Raw genomic sequence first — 24986 nt, 5'->3', positions numbered from 1 at the left:
CCATGTATAATGTCCTGTATTTGATCTGTAATATGTAGATTTATTGGGTAATTATGCTAAAGATAAACACTTAGGAATGGCTGGTGTTTCATTATTTCAGGGCTCAGACCCTTCTTTTTGCAATAAAGGTTCTCATATTTAACAAAAAGCCCTAAAAGAACCCAAACTTGCTCTAATTCGTTATACAGGTGTCGAGAAACTGGAGTGCGTGCTGATGAATCCTTATTTCCTGCAGTGGACACTGATGAAGAATTACCACTACTGATCAAAAAAGTGAGTATGTAATAATTTTTTTTTTAAGTAAGCCTAAAGTATCAAAAATTAAAGTTTGACCTTCACCTTCTGTCTCTAGGCATTTGAGCTGTTTATTTTCAGAACATTCTGTAAGCTCGTCCATCTGAGTTGGTTTTTAAAGCCAGACTGTGGCTGTGATGTTGTGACGTCTTATCTGAAGAAAGAATAAAAAGTAGGGTTTTATTTTGGTGAATGAAGAAACAAAGATTTAGGTTATAATGACATAATGACTGACTGATCAAAAACAGAATCATAGAATGATTTGTGTTGGAAGGGGCCTTAAAAAGTCATCTAGTCAGACGCCCCTGTTATGAGGTTCCCCAGAGCCCCCTCCAGCCTGACCCTGAATGTTTCTAGGGACTGCCTTTCTGAGCAACCTGTTTCAGTGTTTCACCACCCTCATTGTAGAAAAATTCTTTCTTATATCTAGTCTAAATCTACCCTCTCTTAGTTTAAAACCATTGCCCCTTCTCCTTTCAGGCCCTGCTAAAAAGTTTGTCCCTGTCTTTCTTGTACACCCCCTTTAGGTACTGGAAGGCCACGGTAAGTTCTCCCTGGAGCCTTCACTTCTCCAGGCTGAACAATCTCAACTTTCACAGCCTGTCTTTGTAGGAGAGGTGTTCTACTCCCTGATTGTTGTTGTTTTGGTCCTTCTCCAGACCTGCTTCAACAGGTCCATGTCTTTCCTGTGTTGAGGACTCCAGAACTGAACGCAGTACTCCAGGTGGGATCTCACCAGAGTGGAGTAGAAGGAGACAGAAGACCCTCCCTCACCCTGCTGGCCACGCTTCTTTTGATGCAGCCCAGAGTGAGCTTAGCCTTCTGGGCTGCAAGCACATGTTGTTGGCTCGTGTCTGGCTTTTTAGTACCCCCAAGTTCTTCTCATCAGGACTACTTTCAGTCAATTCATACCCAAGCCTGTATTGATACCAGGGATTGGCCAAACCCAGGTACAGGATCTTGCACTTGGCCTTGTTGAACATAATGAGTTGAACCTCATAGATTTTGTCCGTCTTTTCCTTCCAGTGTTGCTGCCTGCAACTGGGAAGAGAGAGTTAAAAATAAGCTGTTATCCAGATTGCCTCACCAACTTCTCTCAAGGCCTTTGAGTCTGTTTAGATTCCCTTGGATTATGCATTTCAGCCTTATCACCACCCCTGTGGAAGAGCAGTAGTAGGTAATAGTCTGAGGGCCATACGAGGCTAGGAAGTTTACTAGTGATGCCCTTAACCCAGGACCCAGGGAGGCAGCAGACTTCCCTAACAGGAGGGTCTGTGGCATATTGGACCCTCTGTTCCCCTCAGAAGGGAGTCATCTACAACTGTAGCCCATGTTTTCTTCCTCATGGAGGTGGTCATGATAAAAGGACTATTTCTGACCATGGCAACACCTCTGATATAGATGGACCATCATCTTACATCATCCATTCCATCCATTACTGGCCTTCCACATTGTACCTATTCAAAAGGCACCTGGGAAGGTGAGGTGGGCAACAAGCGTGTCTGCTTGCTGCCCCAAGCATGGACTTGCCTCCATTCACTCCTTTCCTGTAAACCTGTTTGTGTCTCAAGGATGGCAGAGCATGGCTCCACCAGTCTGTCTTTTCCTCAGACTTCCTGGTGCTCCTTAACCTTTCTAATTCCCCTCTTAGTTCTGCCAACAGGCCGATCAGATTGTCCACCTGGTCACACCTCACACATCCATTACTACTTAGAGGCTCTGGCACTGCCTGCAGCCCAAGACCTGGACAGCTGCACACTTTCATGGGATCTCTGGGTTGCCACATCCATTTTGACAAATGCAGAGGCCATAGCTTTCTGCCAGGTGGATATTACAGCTAAGCTGCTCATGAGAGGGTGATGACCACCAATTGAACTCGCCTCTTGAGCTGGTCAGGTGTCTTCACCCTTCCTGCACACCCTTCCGTATGAAATACCGTGCCACTCCCTGTTTACCTGCTCTTTTTGTGGTGATTCTGGCTGTTCGCACTCCCTAGGCTGCTTTTTATAGGGGTGAGAGTGGACATGGCAATGTTCAGGCCTTGTCAGCATCTCCTGCAAGAGCTGCCAGCTCCTGGCAAGTCTCTCTGCTGCCCTGGCCTTTCACTGCCTGTCATGTCACCCGTGTGATCAATGACTGTAATGTGGTTTATGTTTCACTGAGTTGTGACAAACTCTAAAATCCTGATATTTGGGTTAAAAAAAATTAAAAGTAATCTTTCAAGCCTTAGCTTTGCTACAAGAAAAAAAAAACCAAAAAACATGATTACTGATTCTTCTTTTTGATACAATCTAACCTAAAAATAATGTGTTAGGTTCTTTCTTATTTCATAGTGAAGTTTACTTTGGAAAACGTTAACTTCTACAATTATCTGTGGCTCTCAAATAAGTAGCATAAACACTGATAATAAATACTGTGATAAAGCAGTAGGCATATAGGAATTGTAGCTACTTCTGGCAGTTTTATACCATATAATTAATAGTTTTTTATGTCTTGTAGCACAGATGTATGCAGCCAAAAGACTTTGTTGAAAAGATTCCAGAAAATGATAGAAAGCTGCAGAGAAGACTAGACCAGATGGCTAAAGAATTAGCTGTACAAAAGACAGCACTTGATTGCGGTAAGAACTGCTTTGGACTAAGAGTCAAATACCTTAAGATATTTCTTTAAAACAGTTAATGGGTTTGGGGTTTTTTACTTTTATGCATCTCACTGTAACAAATGAAGTTGACTTCCTTGTTACAGAGTTCTTTGCAAGTTTGTAGTGTTAAGGCATTTGCAGTGGTGTCAGATATAAAGAACCTAATTTTTGAAAGTGTTTTTAAAAAAAAAAACAAAACAAACTTTATCTGAAGCCATTATAGTGTGTAAATATTAATGCCGAAATGCAATTTCTTTATGTAGAAACTGATGTACCAGTTCTACTGTTTGAAGACAGTGGCTCGCTTGTGTATAGCCCTGCTAATAAGGTAAAAGATCAATGCAGTGCAATGGAAAAAAGAATAAAGGAGATGAAGGAAAAAAGAGAAAATCTTTCTCCTACTGGTAAGAAGTGAAATTTTATTTATCCGTGAATGTGCACAAATGACTACCATCTTTGCTGAATTTTTGGCGCGCTTGTCTTGCTCTGGGCTTCAGAATTTTTTTCATATCTTACTTGATTGCACGTCCTCCCTTCTTCTTATGTTTTGAGTAAATGCTTTAGCTTTTAGTTTCTTTCTGCTGAAGCGCACAAGAAGTCATGGGAGACAATGATCATAGAATCACAGAATAGTTTGGATTAGAGAGGACCTTCAAGATCATCTAGTTCCAAACCCCTGGCCATGGGCAGGGACATCCCACAAGATCAGGTTACCCAAGGCCCATCCAGCCTGGCCTTGAACACCTTCAGGGATGGGGCAGCCACAACTTCCCTTGGCAACCTGTTCCAGTGTCTCACCACCCTCATGGTGAAGAAATTCTTCTTGATGTCTAGTTGCAAAAAGGAATTTCTTCATTGCTAGACTGCTCTAGAAGGGTAATGTTTAAGCTAGACTCTCTAAACTTGTAAACTGGTATTAACAAAACTTGGCTAAGCTTCACAGTGAGACTCTAAATCTTATTTCCTGTTAAATTTTAATGTAAATGCTGTACTTGACAAAGATTGTAATGTTATTGCTCCCAAGCCAACATTTTTAAAGAGTCCAAATTTGATAAGATATCTTTCCAGGTACTGAAAAAAACAGAATTAAAAAAAAAAATTTTGAATGACCTTATTGAATAAATTTAGTTGACTTCAAAATTCAGATGCTGATGAATTAAATCTAGCTAGCGCTTTTAAAATAATTTCTTAGTGTTTGCATTGCCTTACTGTGAAAGTATTGAGGTTGAATTCATTAGATTTTGTCAGTTATTATAAAAACTGTTGAAATTTGCAACATCGTTTGGGTAGGAGGAATCTATAGTATGTGAACCTATAGTATGTGAATTCTGACCTCAGTGCCAGGGAAAGTCATGGAGCAGGTGATCTTGAGTGCTATCATGAAGCACATGCAAGAGAACCGGGTGATCAGGCCCAGTCAACATGGGTTCACAAAAGGCAGGTCTTGCCAGACTAACCTGATTGCTTTCTATGACAAAGTGACTCGGCTGCTGGATGAGGGAAAGGCTGTGGATGTATCTTCCTGGACTTCAGTAAAGCCTTTGACACAGTTTCTCACAGCGTTCTGCTTGAGAAACTGTCAGCCTCTGGCCTGGACAGGCGCACACTCTCCTGGGTGGAAAACTGGTTGGCTGGCCGGGCCCAGAGAGTGGTGGGAAATGGTGTGAAATCCAGCTGGAGGCCAGTGACAAGTGGGGTTCCCCAGGGCTCAGTGCTGGGTCCAGCCCTGTTCAATGTCTTCATCAATGATCTGGATGAAGGCATCGAGTGCACCCTTAGCAAGTTTGCGGATGACACTAAGCTGGGTGGAAGTGTTGATCTGCTGGAGGGTCGGGAGGCTCTGCAAAGGGATCTGAACAGGCTGGACTGCTGGGCAGAGTCCAATGGCATGAGGTTTAACAAGGCCAAATGCCGGGTCCTGCACTTGGGGCACAACAACCCTATGCAGTGCTACAGACTAGGAGAAGTCTGTCTAGAAAGCTGCCTGGAGGAGAGGGACCTGGGGGTGTTGGTTGACAGCGACTGAACATGAGCCAGCAGTGTGCCCAGGTGGCCAAGAAGGCCAATGGCATCTTGGCTTGGATCAGAAACGGCGTGACCAGCAGGTCCAGGGAGGTTATCCTCCCTCTGTACTCGGCACTGGTGAGACCGCTCCTCGAATACTTTGTTCAGTTCTGGGCCCCTCACCATAAGAAGGATGTTGAGGCTCTGGAGAGAGTCCAGAGAAGAGCAACAAAGCTGGTGAAGGGGCTGGAGAAAAGGCCTTATGAGGAGCGGCTGAGAGAGCTGGGGTTGTTTAGCCTGGAGAAGAGGAGGCTGAGGGGTGACCTCATTGCTCTCTACAACTACCTGAAAGGAGGTTGTAGAGAGGAGGGTGCTGGCCTCTTCTCCCAAGTGACAGGGGACAGGACAAGAGGGAATGGCCTCAAGCTCCGCCAGGGGAGGTTTAGGCTAGACGTTAAGAAAAAATTTTTCCCAGAAAGGGTCATTGGGCACTGGCAGAGGCTGGCCAGGGAGGGGCTTGAGTCACCTTCCCTGGAGGTGTTTAAGGCACGGGTGGATGAGGTGCTGAGGGATATGGTTTAGTGTTTGATAGGAACGGTTGGACTCGATGATCCGCTGGGTCTCTTCCAACCTGGTTATTCTGTGATTCTGTGATTCTGTGAAGTTAGAAGAAGTTTGTCAACTAGACTGTCATTTCGTAGTTTCAAAAATAGGTATGGGAGGAAAGCAAAGAACTAGTGAGACATGGATGAAAAAATCTCATTTATTTTATCTTGGCTTGTATTTATTTTCCCTTTGAATTTTAAGGTAATACCTTCAAACATTTTGAAAAGTGTTTCTGCCATATCAAAGCTTTGCTGGTAATTGTGGAATTTAACAAATTCTTTAGTAAATTGCCTCAACTGTCATAAGATGTCTAATATTTTTTCTAAATGTTTTTCATTTTTCTTTAGTTTCAGAAAAATGTGGTGCTGATTTATCTAGAAAAAATGCTTAAAGTTGTGGAATATCTACTAGCTTTTTTGTTAGGATGTAAATTTGAGGTACTGTTGAGCAATCTATAATTATATTTACGGTTATAGTTATTTGGCAAAGCAATGACTTGTCTCTTACAATTGAACTATTTGAAATATGAATAGATGGTGTGAAAATCTGTATGTTTGCAAATAGGCCTGACTAGTTCATTATTTACAAATTTCTAGCTTCACAGATGTCTCGCGTATCTCCAAGTAATTCACCAGGAGACTGCCCGCTGTCAACTTGTGCCTTAACAAATTCAGAAGATGCATTGTTGCCAGGTAACTAACACAACTTTGTGTATAAAAGATATTGCAAATAATATATGACCTGTATGTCTTATTTTAGAAAGTACAGTATATTGGAAAACTATGTATATATTTGCTCTATCAGTTATATTTAAACCTGAATTATTTTACTATTTCTTAACTGGCTGAGTGCATATAAGTAAGAATTCAAGGAAAATGGATCATTAGGAATCACACTGGGTAAATGCTCTGCTTTATTGCTGCGTAGCTCCCACTGGACTGGAGGCTGGCTGATGTTGTGCCCATCTACAAAAAGGGCCACAGGGAGGACCCAGGAAACTACAGGCCTGTCAGTCTGACCTCAGTGCCAGGGAAAGTCATGGAACAGGTGATCTTGAGTGCTATCATGAAGCACATGCAAGAGAACCGGGTGATCAGGCCCAGTCAACATGGGTTCACAAAAGGCAGGTCTTGCCAGACTAACCTGATCGCCTTCTATGACAAAGTGACCCGGCTACTGGATGAGGGAAAGGCTGTGGATGTGGTCTTCCTGGACTTCAGCAAAGCCTTTGACACAGTTTCTCACAGCGTTCTGCTTGAGAAACTGTCAGCCTCTGGGCTGGACAGGCGCACACTCTCCTGGGTGGAAAACTGGTTGGATGGCCGGGCCCAGAGAGTGGTGGTAAATGGTGTGAAATCCAGCTGGAGGCCAGTGACAAGTGGGGTTCCCCAGGGCTCAGTGCTGGGTCCAGCCCTGTTCAATGTCTTCATCAATGATCTGGATGAAGGCATCGAGTGCACCCTTAGCAAGTTTGCGGACGACACTAAGCTGGGTGGAAGTGTCGATCTGCTGGAGGGTCGGGAGGCTCTGCAAAGGGATCTGAACAGGCTGGACCGCTGGGCAGAGTCCAATGGCATGAGGTTTAACAAGGCCAAATGCCGGGTCCTGCACTTGGGGCACAACAACCCTATGCAGTGCTACAGACTAGGAGAAGTCTGTCTAGAAAGATGCCTGGAGGAGAGGGACCTGGGGGTGTTGGTTGACAGCGACTGAACATGAGCCAGCAGTGTGCCCAGGTGGCCAAGAAGGCCAATGGCATCTTGGCTTGTATCAGAAACGGCGTGACCAGCAGGTCCAGGGAGGTTATCCTCCCTCTGTACTCGGCACTGGTGAGACCGCTCCTCGAATACTGTGTTCAGTTCTGGGCCCCTCACCACAAGAAGGATGTTGAGGCTCTGGAGCGAGTCCAGAGAAGAGCAACAAAGCTGGTGAAGGGGCTGGAGAACAGGCCTTATGAGGAGCGGCTGAGAGAGCTGGGGTTGTTTAGCCTGGAGAAGAGGAGGCTGAGGGGTGACCTCATTGCTCTCTACAACTACCTGAAAGGACGTTGTAGAGAGGAGGGTGCTGGCCTCTTCTCCCAAGTGACAGGGGACAGGACAAGAGGGAATGGCCTCAAGCTCCGCCAGGGGAGGTTTAGGCTAGACGTTAGGAAAAAATTCTTTACAGAAAGGGTCATTGGGCACTGGCAGAGGCTGGCCAGGGAGGTGGTTGAGTCACCTTCCCTGGAGGTGTTTAAGGCACGGGTGGACGAGGTGCTGAGGGATATGGTTTAGTGTTTGGTAGGAACGGTTGGACTCGGTGATCCGGTGGGTCTCTTCCAACCTGGTTATTCTGTGATTCTGTAGCTTGCGTCACTTCCTTCTCTTTCCTTACACTTTTCCCCATTAATAACTTCTTGTCTTGGCATGATGCAGGTCGCCTTTCCGCTTACAGCAATAGAATCATAGTACCCCTAGGTTGGAAAAGACCTTTGAGATCAAGTCCAACTGTACCTTTTCATTACTAAATCATATCCCTAAGCACTTCATCCACCCACCTTTTAAATATCTCCAGGGGTGGTGACTCAATCACCTCCTTGGGCAGCCTCTGCCAGTGCTTCAAAACCCTTTCTGTGAAGAAGTTTTTTCTAATGTCCAATTTGAACATCCCCTGGCGCAGCTCGAGGCCATTCCCACTTGTCCTATCTCCTACCGCCTGGGAGAAGAGACCAACACCAATCTCTCTACAACCTCCTTTCAGGTAGTTGGAGACAGTAATAATGTCTCACCTCAGTCTCCTCTTCTCTAGGCTAAACAACCCCAGTTCCCTCAATGGCTTCAGGTTCTCCAGCCCCTTCAGCAGCTTCGTTGCCCTTCTCTGGACATGCTCCAGCACATCAATGTCTTTCTTGGAGTGAGGGGCCCAAAACTGAACACGGTATTTGAGATGCAGCCTCACCAATGCCAAGTAGAGGGGCACAATCACTTTCCTTGTATTGCTGGTCGTGCTGCTTCTGATACAAGCCAAGAGGCCATTGACCTTTTTGGCTGCCTGGGCCACTGCTGGCTCATGTTCACTTGGCTGTCAACCAACACCCCCAGGTCTTTCTCTGCCAGGCAGCTTGTATAGAGTACAGAGCGCACACTAAACAGTGTTATGTGGGAAGGAAAAAAGAGAGCTGAGTGAGAGAGATGCCTTGGGGAACTGAAATACCTAACAAATTTTCAGTCAAAAAGCGTAAATTTAAAAGGCAGCCTAATATGTTCCCCAGCTGAAGTATTCAGGGATGGCAGAAGTAGCGAGAATAAAAATAAATCAGTTTTTATAATATGTGGTATGATACTATGATGTTGTAGTTAATTTCATCTTAACTGCAGAAGCTACAAGGTGCTGGTAATGCTGTGGGAGTAAAAACGATCACTGGGTTTCCAGTATTAGCATAGCTAGCTTTATCAGTCTAAAATCTTGCTGGTTTTCTCCATAAACGCAAGAGTGAAAGGGAGTTCCTCTGCTGCTTTCTCTCAAGAAAGCAGAACAGGTCTTATGGATACTAAGTACTATGTAGGAAGGTATGATAGCTAAAGCTGTTGTAGCTTCTTGTCAACATAGAATTTGCTTTGTTCCTAGTCCATTTTCTGCCTAGCCATGTACTGATACCTAGCCATATATTATCCAGAGAAGTGGCTAAATCCTTGTTTTCTTCTTTCAGTAATTCCATGTGTATTTTGCCAAGAAATCCTGTACTCCTGTTCTGTTAAATACATTTATATTGCCACTTCTCATATTTTGCAGGAGAACAAATGGAAGACTGCTTGAACTCAAGTTATGATTGTCTTCGGGGAACTAATAAATTAAAGAGACGGAAAACAGAGGTTGTTAAACCTGCCTGTGATACTTGGACAGATATTCATGTATCCATGAGTGCATCAGTGAATTCTCCCTCACACATTTATGAGCAGAATAATTTAACACCAAAACAACGTTTCAGAAGGAGCTTAAGAAAGAAACAGATTTTGCAGTACGATTTGGATGATAAATTGCCTTTAGATAAGAAAGATCTAAAAATGCTTCCAAAGGATGAAAATAGCGTGACTACTTCAGTTGCAAGTGAAAGTTCTGGTTTCCAAATCAAGGGTTTGGATCATGTTACTCCTTCCAAAAAAACAGTCAAGTTAAACACTGTTCCTACTTTGACTGGCATTCTCTCTAATTCACCGATGAACAGTGGCTTTAATACATATTCAGGGGATGGAAGCTTCTCTGTTGACAGAAATGACCATTCTTGTGAAGACAAGCAGAGGAAGAAACAGCAAGCACTATCTAGTTGGACTCTAACTACCTCAGAACTGGATGCATCAGGGTCTCAAGAGTCCTTGCAACCAGATAATACATGTAGCAAGTCTTTTTGTGCTGAAGAGGATTCTTATGAAGACTTCTTTGCGTCATGTAATTTTAATGAAAATGAAGTACAGGTACAAATACCAAAGGAATCACAGAATCCTCCTGAAATTTCTTTCAGAGACTCTTTTACGAGCATGGACTCAATTGATGCAAGTTTCTGTAAGCCACATACTACTCCCAAGAAACGTAGGAAAAAATCTGTTTCAGCAAATGATGTTTCAGGAAAGAAAAACTTCAAACCACCTGAACATCCTGGAAGATTGCCATTAAATTATATGACAGATGGTGAAAAAGCTGAGGCTGTGGAAGCTTTAGATTTTGATGATGCAAATAGGCTGCCTCAGCCTGGTGTTGAAAAATTCTACAAAACCAACATGAATTGCTGTACTCACACTACTGGTAAGTCATTACATGGAGCTGGGAAATGAAAAGATATCACACTGCATTAGATATACTGATGCAGCTAAGTTGCAAAATGAACTGGAGTTTCTAAGGGAAAAGTCTTTCAGAATTACAAGAAAAGAAGAAAATGCTGCAATGCTGACTTTGTTCTTCAGTAAAATAAATAAGTGCATAGGATCTGAATGAACACCATTTTTTCCCCCATACATTACAAACATAAAGAAAGTGACCAAGAGATAAAGAACCTGTGCTCACAAAATGCAAAAAAAGTATGAGTGCCTTCTTTTCCCCTAATGCTTGGTATTCTGTAAACTTTCTGCTGCTGTGCAGACTGTTTAAGAAACCAAGGTCTTTCTGGTTTAAATGTTATGGTGCTCCTGTAAATTACTTGGAAGTAGCTCCTCATCATGGAGTCACTTGTTCAAATTGTTTTTATTTCACAGGTTCAAATTACTACTTTAGATTAATTGCAGGACAGAAAATCTCTAGTGGAAAAAAGATGTTTGAGTTAGCAATTTGTAACATGCTATGATCAAGATTGAATAAGACGTTTGAGGACTTGCAAGGGTTGCAATCTAAGCATCTTTTTCAACCATGTTTTTTTTACATGGAACTGGTTTTCGTTTTTAATAATAATTTGAAGAATATTTTTATATATTTCAATGTAAATGTATACTAGAATAATCAGTCTTGGGAACTTTCCTGAAAAATGCTTCTAACTTGTGTAGGGGGTACTCACTTTCAGATTTTGGTGTTTTGGACTCTGTCAAGCTTTACTTAGGATTAAATATCTGTAATTATATTTCATATTATAAACTATAATAATAGTATCACATAGTAAAATGTAATAATGATGTATCCTAGGAATTTGTTTTCCCTAGAAAATTCTGCAGCAGTGCATCAATGAATTACATAAAATTAATTGTTAACTCAAAGGGCTTGAACCTGGTATCAGACTTACAAAATCATCTAGTGGAAATATTGAAAGATGACTCTGCTTTTAGCTGTGGCTAATAAGTTGTTGAACTGTGAGCTGCTATTTTGAGTTTACTATGTCTGTATTTTAATAACTGGAGCGCATCATTAAAAAAAAAGTTGATGCAGGTGTATGTTATACAAGTGTAAATGTACACTCATAAATGTATGAACCCACTGTATGCTTGTTGCCATGTTAGACTGTGATGATCATCCTTAAATTATGTTTCTTAGTGTCAAAGAACAGTCTCTTTTTCATTAAGCAATCATGAAAGCAAATGGAGAAGGAGAAATTGTTTACTACTTTTAAACTTAGTTATTCCAGTTAATTTTAGATTTAATTCTAACTTTTAAATTCTCATGAGTAAATTGTGATGAATTTTCTAACACTAGAAAAGGTTGCCGAGAGAGGTGGTAGATGCCCCATCCCTCGAAACTTTCAGGGTTAGGTTGGATGGGGCTCTGAGCAACGTAGAATCATGATCTGATTGAGGGTATCCCTGCTCACCGCGAGGGTGCTGGACTAGATGTCTGTCATCATCCCTTCCAATCCAACCCATTCAATGATTTCCTCGCCAGACAACTTGTTTAATATAACAAATTTTGGAGGAGAGTAAAAGGGAACAGTATAAAGGAAACAAAAGTTATCTAGTGTTTATATTTTTTTATTCTTTTTGTTAGGAAGTCTGTAAGGCTCAATCTGTGTTTCTAGTGGTTTTAATAATCTTTGTGATTTATCTGTGATGACCATTTTCCTATGAATTGAACTTTATGCATCTGCTGCATAGTCAAGTAGAACCTCAAGTTTGACAGCTCAAATGAGCTCACTTAAAAATGGAAGGAATCGATAACAAATGAGTTGCATTTTTGCTAATGCAAATTCTGTGGAAGAAAATTAAATTCTTGTTTTAAACTTATTACTGTCACACTGTATGATGAAATAATTGATTTTTATTAAATATATTTTTAATAATTCCTTCTTTTACTTGAATGTAAGTTATTTCTTATCCCTGTAAATTAGTGAATTTCTTCATTTTTCTGTATGTTCTTTGTGATTTGAAAACTATTAAATACAATATATTACTTTTTAAAAGCTAAACAATTCTCTTCACTGATTATATATATACAGTAAGGAGTAATCAAATCTATATTAAAATTAATTATCTCTGTCTATATTTTAAATATTAAACATTTTTCTTGCCCATTTTTTTCCTTGTGGTTTTAGGTCAGTGGCAGTCTAGCCTAAGCTTTCTTTGAACAGACTACTTGCAACATGTGATTTTAAAGCTGAAGTGCAATATGCAAGCCAATCTGAAACTTACTTTTCAAGTCCCAGTGCTTATGTTGTAGCAAACTTCAGGTTCCTTTGTAGGGTACGATCAAGACTGTTCAACTGTTCCTCTCAACAGCAAGAAGCATGAACGTGGCCACTCATTTTTCATCTTATTCCTGTCATGGATAGGAAAGTTGAAATTAATTACGCGTTATAAGAATATTAAAAGATACTTTCCTACTATATGCACTTTGTCTTTCTCAGCTTTGTTTTCTGGAGACTAAATAAATTTTCTATCCTCCTGATTAAAGCAGAAGGATTAAAGCATACGTACCCGATAAATATCAGTGCTCTGTAGTCAATAATTGTTGTGTACCTGGATTTTGTGTGTCAGTGCTAGATTTTTAGCATGCATAACTTCCTTAGATTATATGTGCCTTTTTTCCTTTTTCTTCAGTTTTGGAAGAAGAAAAGCTCACTAAGTATATCATGTGATATCCTCTATTGACTTGTTATTATGTCCTTTTAAGAAACAAATGAGGGACGATGAAGAAAACTATTTCTTCCTTGGTGCCTTCTTTTGTTTATCTCCACAGAAAGTTTAATTCTGACTCATTACTAAAACAAAAAAGGACAAATTCTTCTAAAACAGAGGAACAGGTTGAGGATTATTTTGATATAGTCAAACTTGCAAAGCCTGATGACGCTTGTCCTGGAGCACTTAACCAGCCAGACAAAATTGTTCTAAACCATTATCGGTTCTTTTTAGAACCTGATGGGCAGATAAGCTTTCAGAAGACTTGAAAAAATGTATTCTGAATAGCAAGTACTTGGTGTTTGCCTATGCTGGAATAAAAACTACATAATAATAACGCAACATATTAAATATTCTGTGCATATGTACCCTATGGATTAATAATGATGACAAATTCAGACTTACTTTCTTCTTAGCAGGTGTAAATAACTTTATGGATAGGTATAAAGCAGTAGATATAGCTTTATTTTAGTGACACTGGATTATGAAATTTTTAAAGTAGAACCCAGAATTTTTATTAGATAGACATGATTGATTTAACTGAACAAAAACTAGCTCAATGTGCCAAATGATTACTTTGCTTTTTAACTTGAAGGAAATATCAAATGAAATTTTCAAGATAATTTTCTGGTGCAAAACTTCTCACCAGTGTTAAAGATCATGGATGAGAAGAAGCTTAAATTGCAAGTTAAAGTCATTCTAATACTTTAGAGGAATACTACAGTTGTTGCTTTTGATGTCAGTCACTGAGCAATGTTATAGAAAAGAATTTGAGGGATCTAATGGACCGCAGTGGCATGAGTTAGCTGTGTATTTGAACTAAATTTAGGGATAGTTAACAGTGGGTGGAATTGCTTCAAAAAGTTCCGTCTACCTTACCTGAAATACCCTAAGAAAAGCTACTACAGCTGAAAGCTCCTTACTTGTGACTGAGTGCCTGCTTTAAAAAGAAAAGGGAAAAACAGACAGTAGGCAGTGAAGTTTGAAACCTGCTGGATGGAAAAGCTGTAAAGTGCTTGAGAAGTCCTCATAGTCAGGAGAGGAGTAGTAGGAACTAGATTGCAAAGAACAGTCTTTATTTATGTAATGCATGAGATCCCTAAGCTGATAATCGGAGGAGGGGATGGACCTCATCCCCTGTTGCTGCTTTCTTGTGAACATGAAGAACCAATGAGAGTGAACCATAACTGGAAAGAAGTCCAAGCATATGGATCTTAAATCCCAAATGGCACAAAAGCTGCAGACCTTAGGCATTCAGGCCAAGAGGGGGGAAAAGGAATATTATACAGCTTCACACTGCCCTCTGAAGCCACCCCTCAAAAAAACCCTAAGCAGTGGATTGTCATTTACACTGACTGAAGTGACTTACTGTAAATTAACAGAGACATTCCTTGCTTTACTCCATCTGCTTGGCATAAAGCAATGGAGTAGATGATCTCCTGGCATCCTTTGCAGCGCTATGGTTGCTGCAGGTTTTTTAAAGATTCAAACTGTGTCTTAATGTTCGGTTTTCCAAGTAAAAGGAATTAAGTTTCATAGCTTTGTTTTATTGTGTCTTTTCTCCTCTTCTATTTGGCATCAGTATAGCACTGTGATTGAAGATGGATCTCAGTGCAATACTAAATATAGCCAGCATTGTTAAGTAATTAATTCTCCCTTTGTTAAATGAGAGTTTATATTTAAATATTGGCATTAAATTAATGATCGTACCTGAAACCCAGGTTTACTTGTATTACAAAAAAATAACTGTGTAAATTCATGTGAAACTTGCAACTTCAGTGTGAAGTAGTGATTAAATTTTGACTAGTTTAAAGGTTATAATTTTAAAATAAGTAATTGGTAACGGAAAATATTTGTCATCATTTGTTGTGTTGTAATTTGTTGTTTTGTCACTTCAAGGATTAAGAGTTATGAGTAGTTGACAGGAAAAACAAATGATTATTAGTTATATATGCAGTCAGACTAGTCAATATGGATAGTAGCCTCCAGTATTTTCCAGAATTAATCAGAAGGAGCTGAATTTAGGCCACTTTAATTACTAGTTATAAACTTTTCTTTGACTGGTCAGTAATCCTGACAATGCTGAAGCATTAAATATATGTTAATATATGTTTTAAGGTCGGGTTGCATGGGGCCCTGAGCAGCCTAGTCTGGTGGGAGGTATCCCTTTCCATGGCAACAGGGTTGGAACTGAATGATCTTTAAGGTCCCTTCCAACCCAAACCATTCTGTGATTAATTCATAAAATAGGTGGTGAAAATACTGGGTTTTGACAACCACATCAGAGCACATTCTTATGGATGATGCCTTTTTATAAATAATAGGACTGCTATGCCTGCATGTGCATGCAGTCCTTGCCTGCTAAGGGTTTGCCAGATTTACTTGCAGAGTGTTTGAAAACATGTTTCAGACCTTCAGGTTATTTCAAATAAACACAGTGTGTACTAAAAGCATTGACATTTCGATACAAAAGGACAAATCTAGCCACAACTGCAAATTTTATAAGAATTAGAAAGCAATTTAGCAGTTTCTCTACTTGTGGTTAATATATAGTTTTCAAAATATTGGAAATTGGGAGTTATATAACTAGTTTATCTAGAAGAACAGGTGCTGAAGGATGAAGTCAGATCCTTGTCTGTCATTCTTCTTTCTGTAACTAAAATATGGAAAAAATAACTGGAACTGGTACAAATTATTAACTTAAGTATCTTAATTTGACATAGGTGTATGTGCTGTGATAATTGGTGGCAGTTTTGTATTACAAGATTGCAGGTTTTATTTCAAGTTTCTGAATTTGGTTTCTAGGTGATGAAAATGAATTTTCAGAATGTCGTGTTACTGATGGCTCTCATGAAGTTTCTAATGAACAAAAGAATAAGCACAATGAGGGGTTAAGAAAAACTAGAAGACTCCAAAAGGTCAGTTTAAGTGGACATAGTTTGTTAAGCTCTTTCATTTTCCTGAAGAATCACTGGGTGCCTTTGCATGCTCAAAAAAAGAATTGTATTTTCTGTGAACTATCAATTTAAAAAACTTTTCTGAATGTCACTTTCCCTGAAATGTTATATGAATGGTGTTCAAAGACAATACAAATAACCGTGGAATTCGGCTTTCTGGTAACTTGTGGTGGAGTCTGTGCCAGGCTAACATTGTAAAGGAAGGCAGTAAGTCAGCTCAAACTGGTTTTGACCAAAAGCCACTAAAGTAACCTGAAAAGATGCCTGTACTTTTTGGAGGAGTTACTAAATGAGGTAGGGTTTTTTGTTTGGTTTGTATCGGATCATGCCCAGTGGGCGTTTCTGCTAAAGAAAACGTTTGCACTATTTTTTTTTTTCTCAGTTCAGGTAAAGCTGTATTTCTTAACTGGCTATTTGAGCTCATTTTGAATGTAAAAAAAAGAAAAAAAAAAGTGAGAGAACTGGGTCAGAGCAGAATCTTTTTGTGGTGTTTTTACCTTGTGAAGGTTTTTTTCTGAGTTAGTATAAAACTCATCAGGAAAATAAGTAGAAGATCTTTTTATCAGTAAGTAGCAAGTCATGCAATTAAAATGAGCATTGAATTGCTTTGAGAATAGGAAGTCCTAAAGCCCTAAAGATGTCTAAGGTAGTTAATGATATGAAACAAATTAGGCAGGTGTTTCATTGGTAGCTCTTGATGGCTTTTCAAAGAGATTGATCTCAGATTTTGATTCTTTCATGTAAAATTTCTGAGCAGGTGCCATTACTAGGCTTTTCAGCCTTTTTAAATATCCTGAAATGGGATATTAGTGTCCATGAACCAGTGATCTTCTCTAGATTAAATTTATAATCTTTTTGCATTATACAGTAGTGCTCGTTTTAATTCATTTTACTTAAGAAAAGATCTCAACACAACTATTACATACTGAAGAGAAACAAAAACACTTGTACTCAGGGGAGGTATCTTTGAATGATTGTGCTTGATATCTGCTTGCAAAGCATGCTCTGTGAGATGTTGAACAGTCATAAAAGTGAAGTTGTAGCTGGAGAAAATTCTTGCTCAGTGTTCTGAGATGGTTCCTTTTGTCATCCATTTCAGCTAGGTGATACTACAGATTGACTCAAATATCAGTAAAATAACAGCATGTGCTCTCTTTTGTGTCACCTATGCTTTTTAAAATAATTTTACGGGTTTCAAGTTGCAGTTTGGCTGCGCAAACTCATATAGAGACAAGGTTGGGGTTTTTTTGCCTGAAAAATAAAAAGAACTTCACAAAAAGATTTTTTGTGGTTTTTCCAGGCTGCCTGGCAACCAGATTGCTGCACTGAAAAGCTTTACTTTCTTACTGAATTATCTGTTTCATATATTAAATGTTTATGGGTATATCTCTTTAAGACCTATTTTCCATTGTTTGTATGTGTACAAATATGCAAAATTCATAAACCAATGTTGGGGTTCCCTGGGAAATACTTAATGAAGGAATTCTAAGAGGATATTGTTTTGAACAAAATTAGACTGAATGTCTAAATTTTTGTAAAGAATTAAGTTGCAGAGCTTCTCTACTACCAGTCACAATAAGTTCTCGAAGCTTAACAGCATCCAAACACACAAATTTTTAATAAACACTTTTTTTTTAATGGCTGCAACTTAAACATTGCAATATTTTGGTAATGTTTGATAACATGAAAGTGAAATCAAGTTAAAAAACTTCAGTGCTTTAGTTAAAACTCATTCACTACAATGTATATTACAATGAATGCTATGGTTATAACTCATCTGCTGCAGTGAGTGCCTGTCAGTAGGCATTTGGATTTCACTAAGTGATAGTAAATAATAAAACAGACATATAAAAATATCTTTAGGAAATATGACCAGGTGTTAACATTATTTACTTACATGGTTCTTTCAGTTAGTCACAGAACCACAGCATGGTAGGGGTTGGAAGGTACCCCTGGAGATCAGCTAATCTAACCACCCTGGTAAAGCAGGCTCACCTCCAATAGGTTGCACAGGAATGTGTCCAGGTCAGTCTTGACTATCTCCAGAGAAGGAGATTCTGCAACCCCTCTGGGCAGCCTGTTCCATTTGTAATTTCTACTTTGTTTAATTTAATATAAATCAAGCTGTAGATTCTATATTTCTTTGCTGTGCTAATGTTATGCATTTGTTTTCTTCAAAACCTCATGCAGATTGAATTTCTTTTGTTTTAGCTGAAGTTAAAATCAAGAATGGCATTTTTCAAGTACTTCTACATCACAGTTTTACGTTACAAATACTCATATTTTCTTTCTTTATTTATATAGGCATGCTTATTGTGCTCTTAAAATGGAAGACTTCTAATCCATGTTATCTAAAATTGTACTGCCAACTAACAAAAACCTTGAAGGCAGAGCATTATAACAGCAGCTGCAGGCATGTTGAGGGAAGATAAGTAGGATTCCTGAAAATCTTTAATGGCTTCAGGAACAACTTTTTGGATTTAAACCACCACCCCAAAGAAACGGAGGAGTTCCAGTTTGTTGTAGATACTCAAACACAGCACATAAAGATAGATTTATAAAACTAGGCTATAGGTTTGAACTTACAGTTTTGAGACATGACAACACATAACTGAGGATAGTTCCAGATTCTTCTCATATAGTTGGTAAGGATAAACACTGTGGATTAATGCCTATGAATGTCAGCAGGTGGCTTCCCTGGTCTAGAAATCTAAGTTGATGGTACTGGATCGCAAGATAAAGTAAACCTTTAGTGTATTGTGATGCCTTTTTCAGTTATTCCATCAACTTGATTACGTAGTCCTTTGTTGCTTTGCAACATATCTGCATATAATTGTTAGCTGTTGAGGTTGCATGTAGGAAACTGAAAATATCAACAAGTTGTAAACTGTGACACTACTAGTCTGAAACTGTTCATCATCCTTAATCTTGCTGACAGAAGTTCTAGGATTTCCTATGTCCATGATTACAGATTTCTCATTTTTTCACATCTTTGGCCATCAACAAAAGCCGATGCCCAGGCACCTGTCATGTCATCTTATTTTTGTCTTTGTATATTTTTGTCATCTTTCACCATGGTAGTATTGATTTAGTTGGGATAGGCACATTTTTCACATCTTTCTACAACTGAAGCAGAGGTACTATATTTGATCAGGAATTTACAGTCAAAATTGAGTTTACAGCAAGAGGAAACTGAAAAAATATCAGTGTCAAAGGACTGATAAGAGGAGAAAGGCCAACCAAAAAGTAAATTATGGATCTTCATAATTGCTATTTAAAACTGCTGAATAGTAATCATTCATTACTATTACCAATTATTTTCAGCTATGAGTCACAATTACTTGAATAGAATAAATAAATGTAGCACAATTTATAGATTGTTTCTGAAAACAGCCTTGAAGTTTTAGATCCTCATTACAACCTTCCTAGATAAAAGCAAAATAAAATTAACCTGATTCTTGAATATTCCCATGGTTTGTGCACTGGTAGGACTGAAGATTGTTATTTCTGAAAAACAACTGTAAAGATCAAAAGTGAGTATGTGAGTTCTGAACCAATATCTGATGGACCAACAATAGCCAGAGAAAAAAGGAGCTTGGACAAGTCCAAAACAGACAGCATTTGCATGAACTACTTTCCCCTGCCTCCCAAAAGTCCTTTATCACTGTTATATTGGCCAAGCCACATCAGTTAAGTACCTTGTTGAGTCCTGAATGTGAAGGTCTTTTTCTACTTCATCACATCGTGCATCTGAATTTGAGATTACAGTGAAGTTTATTTCATTATGAACTTCAGTCAACTTTAAGGTGTAAGAGGAGCATTTGTAGTAAGTAATATACAATTCAAAGGTGGTATTTATTGGTTGAACTACCTGAGGCCTGGGTTCTTGACCCAAAGACAAAATGAAGTCTAATGTACTAAGGCTGGAATTTAACCAGTCACAAATATTAAACTATTCCGATCAAATCAATTCTTAGCATGAATGCACTTTATTCTTGAGAACTGGCCTGCAAAAACATATTTTATGGTTACATTTTAGTTCATTTGTCCCTTATGAAACGCAACTCATGACATTCTTAAGGAAACAAAATTTGAGGTCACTTTCATGGAAAACAGGTTGTACAAAACAGAACTTCTGTTTTCCTTCAATTCCAAAAAACACCTGCTCAAACTTAGAAGAAAGGAGGAATGCATATTGAGGTCGGATACCTCTTTTGTGGTGTAGGTCAGTTAACAGACAGGAAGCCTAACGTTGTCTTTTAAATACTGGAAAGATTTACAAATACTGTTTCCTTTGAGCTACTGAAATGCATGTTTTAAATTTCCAATGACTTGGAAAAATCTTGTTGTTGGAAGACTCTAAAAAAATACTTAATGCAACTGTATTCCTTAGAAATATATAAAGAAAAGTTGAAGCATGTCATTTATAACACAGCCTGTATTCCAGACCTAAAAGTAATTCAGAAAGGGTGTTCTGATTTAGAGTACAGATACACAACTCTTCGAGATTTGGAGATTAATGATAAATAAAGGGATCAGTTAACTTAAGACCACCTTTTCCACTATTTTATTAATAACAATCCTGCTACAAATGTGTGTTAGAACTCATAATGATGCTCACCAGATGTCTTTTTTGCTGGTCAGAAAACGCTAATTGAAAAAAAAATTTTGCAATAAAAGCAATATGTAAAATAAAACAGACACAAAGAACATGGAAGAAAAATAGCATAGCAAGGGAGGGGGAAGCAATTAACTTGAAAAATGCACAACTGAAAATTAAAACATAGTTTGGCTAAATTTTCTGCTTGGTAACTGCAATTAGAGAGGACTGCTTGTCTTACTGAAGCCATAAAACAAAATATTGTCTGCTTATCAAATGACCTCTAATTTGCAAAAAATAAGCAGCTCTGAGTGAAAATGAAGTAATAGTTTGGAAGAAATTAAATTTGTTCAAATTTTTGCCTTTTGTATGCATGGATTCACAAAAGGCAGGTCTTGCCAGACTAACCTGATCGCCTTCTATGACAAAGTGACCCGGCTACTGGATGAGGGAAAGGCTGTGGATGTATCTTCCTGGACTTCAGCAAAGCCTTTGACACAGTTTCTCACAGCGTTCTGCTTGAGAAACTGTCAGCCTCTGGGCTGGACAGGCGCACACTCTCCTGGGTGGAAAACTGGTTGGATGGCCGGGCCCAGAGAGTGGTGGGAAATGGTGTGAAATCCAGCTGGAGGCCAGTGACAAGTGGGGTTTCCCAGGGCTCAGTGCTGGGTCCAGCCCTGTTCAATGTCTTCATCAATGATCTGGATGAAGGCATCGAGTGCACCCTGAGCAAGTTTGCGGACGACACTAAGCTGGGTGGAAGTGTCAATCTGCTGGAGGGTCGGGAGGCTCTGCAAAGGGATCTGAACAGGCTGGACCGCTGGGCAGAGTCCAATGGCATGAGGTTTAACAAGGCCAAATGCCGGGTCCTGCACTTGGGGCACAACAACCCTGTGCAGTGCTACAGACTAGGAGAAGTCTGTCTAGAAAGCTGCCTGGAGGAGAGGGACCTGGGGGTGTTGGTTGACAGCCGACTGAATATGAGCCAGCAGTGTGCCCAGGTGGCCAAGAAGGCCAATGGCATCTTGGCTTGGATCAGAAACGGCGTGACCAGCAGGTCCAGGGAGGTTATCCTCCCTCTGTACTCGGCACTGGTGAGACCGCTCCTCGAATCCTGTGTTCAGTTCTGGGCCCCTCACCACAAGAAGGATGTTGAGGCTCTGGAGCGAGTCCAGAGAAGAGCAACGAAGCTGGTGAAAGGGCTGGAGAACAGGCCTTATGAGGAGCGGCTGAGAGAGCTGGGGGTGTTTAGCCTGGAGAAGAGGAGGCTGAGGGGAGACCTCATTGCTCTCTACAACTACCTGAAAGGAGGTTGTAGAGAGGAGGGTGCTGGCCTCTTCTCCCAAGTGACAGGGGACAGGACAAGAGGGAATGGCCTCAAGCTCCGCCAGGGGAGGTTTAGGCTAGACGTTAGGAAAAAATTCTTTACAGAAAGGGTCATTGGGCACTGGAACAGGCTGCCCAGGGAGGTGGTTGAGTCACCTTCCCTGGAGGTGTTTAAGGCACGGGTGGACGAGGTGCTGAGGGATATGGTTTAGTGTTTGGTAGGAACGGTTGGACTCGATGATCCGGTGGGTCTCTTCCAACCTGGTTATTCTGTGATTCTGTGATCTTTTTGCTTTTCTTGCGTCTTTGAATCACTTTGAAGCCCAGTGGCAGAACATTTGCCCACAACACTCACTGTACCATCTTGCATGCTACGTGTTGGAGCATAAAGGCTCCAATTCAAAGGTGACTTTGCAGGGTAATGTTGGGACAGCCTGCAGGTTTCCCAGTTTCTGGGGATCCAGCATTTGCAGTTCCCTGCAGATAAGGCATTAAGGAACTGTTAACAAACATTTTTGCTCTGCAGCAGCTGCAGGATCTCAAGCTGCTCTGGCCTTGGTTTATAATAATGCTTTTTTTTTAACTCAAGTTTGGCAAAAGTAGTGGTCTGATTAATAATACTTCCATGACATTTCATTTATGAAAAAATGTGAGGAAGGATATTTTTCTGCACATTCTGAAGAGTCGCATCAGGATCTGGCTTTGGAGCTAGTACTATACAAAGGCCCCAAGAACCTAGCGCAATTCTTTTGTGTGGATTTAACTCCAGACTTTTAGCCAAAAGGGCTTCATTCTTTTGGCAGCGAGGCTTGGTTTCCTGTACTGGAGGAGAACATCACGACCATGCTTATGCGTACGTGTTTGACATAAATGAGGTTTTCAGCCCAGAATGATGGGACCGAGAGTAAAATCTTGCATTTAAGCCATATTTTATGCCTTCCCAGGCTGACACATCCCAGGATCCTTTAATGTTTAGGAGTTTATGCAAATGCAACAATGTGTATTAAGATGGTATGAGGTATTTCCTCACTATTATATGATGTGGTCTCATGTCCGATTTCAATCATCTGACCTAACCTGTGCAGTAGTGCCTAATAGTGCAGTCATCCTGCCATGAGAACCCTTACTCAGTGCCTTATTAGATGTCTTTTGAGTGTACGTACTCGAATTTTGAAATTGTATTACTTAACATTTAGTACTAATTATCTCAATGTTATGATAGATATATTTATGCATATTGTTGCATTGCTGTTATCTTACATGTAGATAATGAAGTTGTGACAAAAAAAGCGCTACACCATCAAAATAAAACCAAAATTATTAATATTATACTTTACAATAAATATACTCTTGTTTCTACATCTCAGCCAGTTTCTGTCTTTCTTTTGGAAGAAACTGGAATAACTTTAAATTTGATGAAGGTAACCTGCCTTTTCCTTTCCACCTAATAACGAGGAAAAGGCAGAAGACAATTATTTAGCTTCTTCTCTGTGGCATCACAGACAGGAAATCCTTTGCTTTTTGTTTTCACTAATGTAAACTTACATTCCTGTCTTCTGCTATATTGGATGCTTGATACCAGGCGTGAGGAAGGGGTTTCCTTCTTTCCTTGCTCTTCAAGTTTAATGTTTCTAGTATAAGTGTTAATTAATGCAGCCTCTTTTCCAGAGGATACTGTAATTATGAAGTAGTATAATCCTTTTAATGGAACAGTTTCTAATTTAAAATTTCTTTCTTTCAAAGGGGAACACTTTTCATATTTTTGATGTTTTCTTGTCTCTCTCACTTCTCTAGCCAACAAGGACACTAGTTATGACGAGTGTGTCTCCTGAGTAAGTATTAAATATTTTGCATCTTCAGACAGCACATCATTTAAACTTGAATATTGTACAGAATGATATTTATCTTTAAGCCATATGTCAAAATAGTTTGTTTCATTTTGTATTCCAGTTAGAAACACAGACTTATATGCATATGTCATTGCTATCTATAGCCTATGCACATGTATGTTTGTGTTGCTAAGGTGCAGACTGAAGTAGTTGTTCCATAGGTGAGCTCAGCAGGTCTTCAGAGCAACGAAACTAAAACCTTAAGGAAGTTTTGAATTTTTTTGACGGAAGTATAAAAAGGAATTTTACACTGTAAATGGTTCAGGCTTTCATTCCGAGACTTAGCTTCTCCCCATTCATTTTAATTACAATTTAGTTCTATCTTAAAAGTCATAATCTGAAACATCAGTTCATAATGTTTTCTTTCGTATAAATAATTGCTGAAGAAATATTCATTGTAGGCTTTTTAGCCACTTAGTTACAAAACATTAGAAGCAGCTGTCACTGCATATTTTGGAGGAAAGTTAATAATTTTTTGGCATGCTCTTATCATTCTCTTGGAAGTCTTACAGCATAAAGAACATCCAACAAAAACACAATTCCATATTTTATACTATACTTGCTTACAGTTTTTTGAATTCTTTTTCAAAACTCAAGATGTTTCTACTACCGCAAATCTATTTCAGGTTTGAAGTAATTATATCTTGACAGTTGCATAGATATGTGCTCAAAAACAGCACTTCGTGGCTATCCTTTTAGACGTTCTTCGTAAATGGTTGTTAATAGCTATCAACAAGTATGCTAATATATGTCAGAAACATAAAATGGAATTAATACTTTCATTGTATAAATATGACTGGATACTACTAACACCAAGACTGTAAGATGCACTTTGCAAGTTATGCAATACAGGATCACTGTGGTGGAGGTAAAGATAATAGCTACAGTGAAGATAGAATTAGTGGAAAACAGAGGCTGTGGTCTGCCTAAAAAGGGAACAAATCCTGGCAGAGCTGAGGAAAAAGGTTTTTTCTGGAAAGAGGTCATTAATATATTATTTCTTTTATTTTTCTGGTATGTTGAATTTTACCACTAGCCAATAAATATTTCATTACATAAAAATGGCTGTTGATAATAATTGCTTTTCTTTGGATCTTCATGAAG

The 24986-nt window shown here is 39.4% G+C and overlaps 1 protein-coding gene across 1 annotated transcript in view; it reads left to right on the top strand.

Moving 5' to 3' along the window:
- The window catches only part of MCPH1 (microcephalin 1), a 135258-nt gene that overhangs the window by 11525 nt on the left and 98747 nt on the right, over window positions 1-24986 (top strand). The window contains exons 4-10 of the mRNA XM_069851514.1: window positions 189-273; window positions 2794-2914; window positions 3199-3339; window positions 6142-6237; window positions 9317-10324; window positions 15916-16028; window positions 23788-23825. Coding sequence (XP_069707615.1) covers window positions 189-273; window positions 2794-2914; window positions 3199-3339; window positions 6142-6237; window positions 9317-10324; window positions 15916-16028; window positions 23788-23825 — 1602 coding nt within the window. The remainder of the gene's footprint in view (window positions 1-188; window positions 274-2793; window positions 2915-3198; window positions 3340-6141; window positions 6238-9316; window positions 10325-15915; window positions 16029-23787; window positions 23826-24986) is intronic.

Source organism: Phaenicophaeus curvirostris, chromosome 2 (genome assembly GCF_032191515.1).
Source record: "Phaenicophaeus curvirostris isolate KB17595 chromosome 2, BPBGC_Pcur_1.0, whole genome shotgun sequence".
NCBI classification, from domain to species: Eukaryota; Metazoa; Chordata; class Aves; order Cuculiformes; family Cuculidae; genus Phaenicophaeus; species Phaenicophaeus curvirostris.
This window is presented reverse-complemented; position numbering and strand designations above follow the sequence as displayed.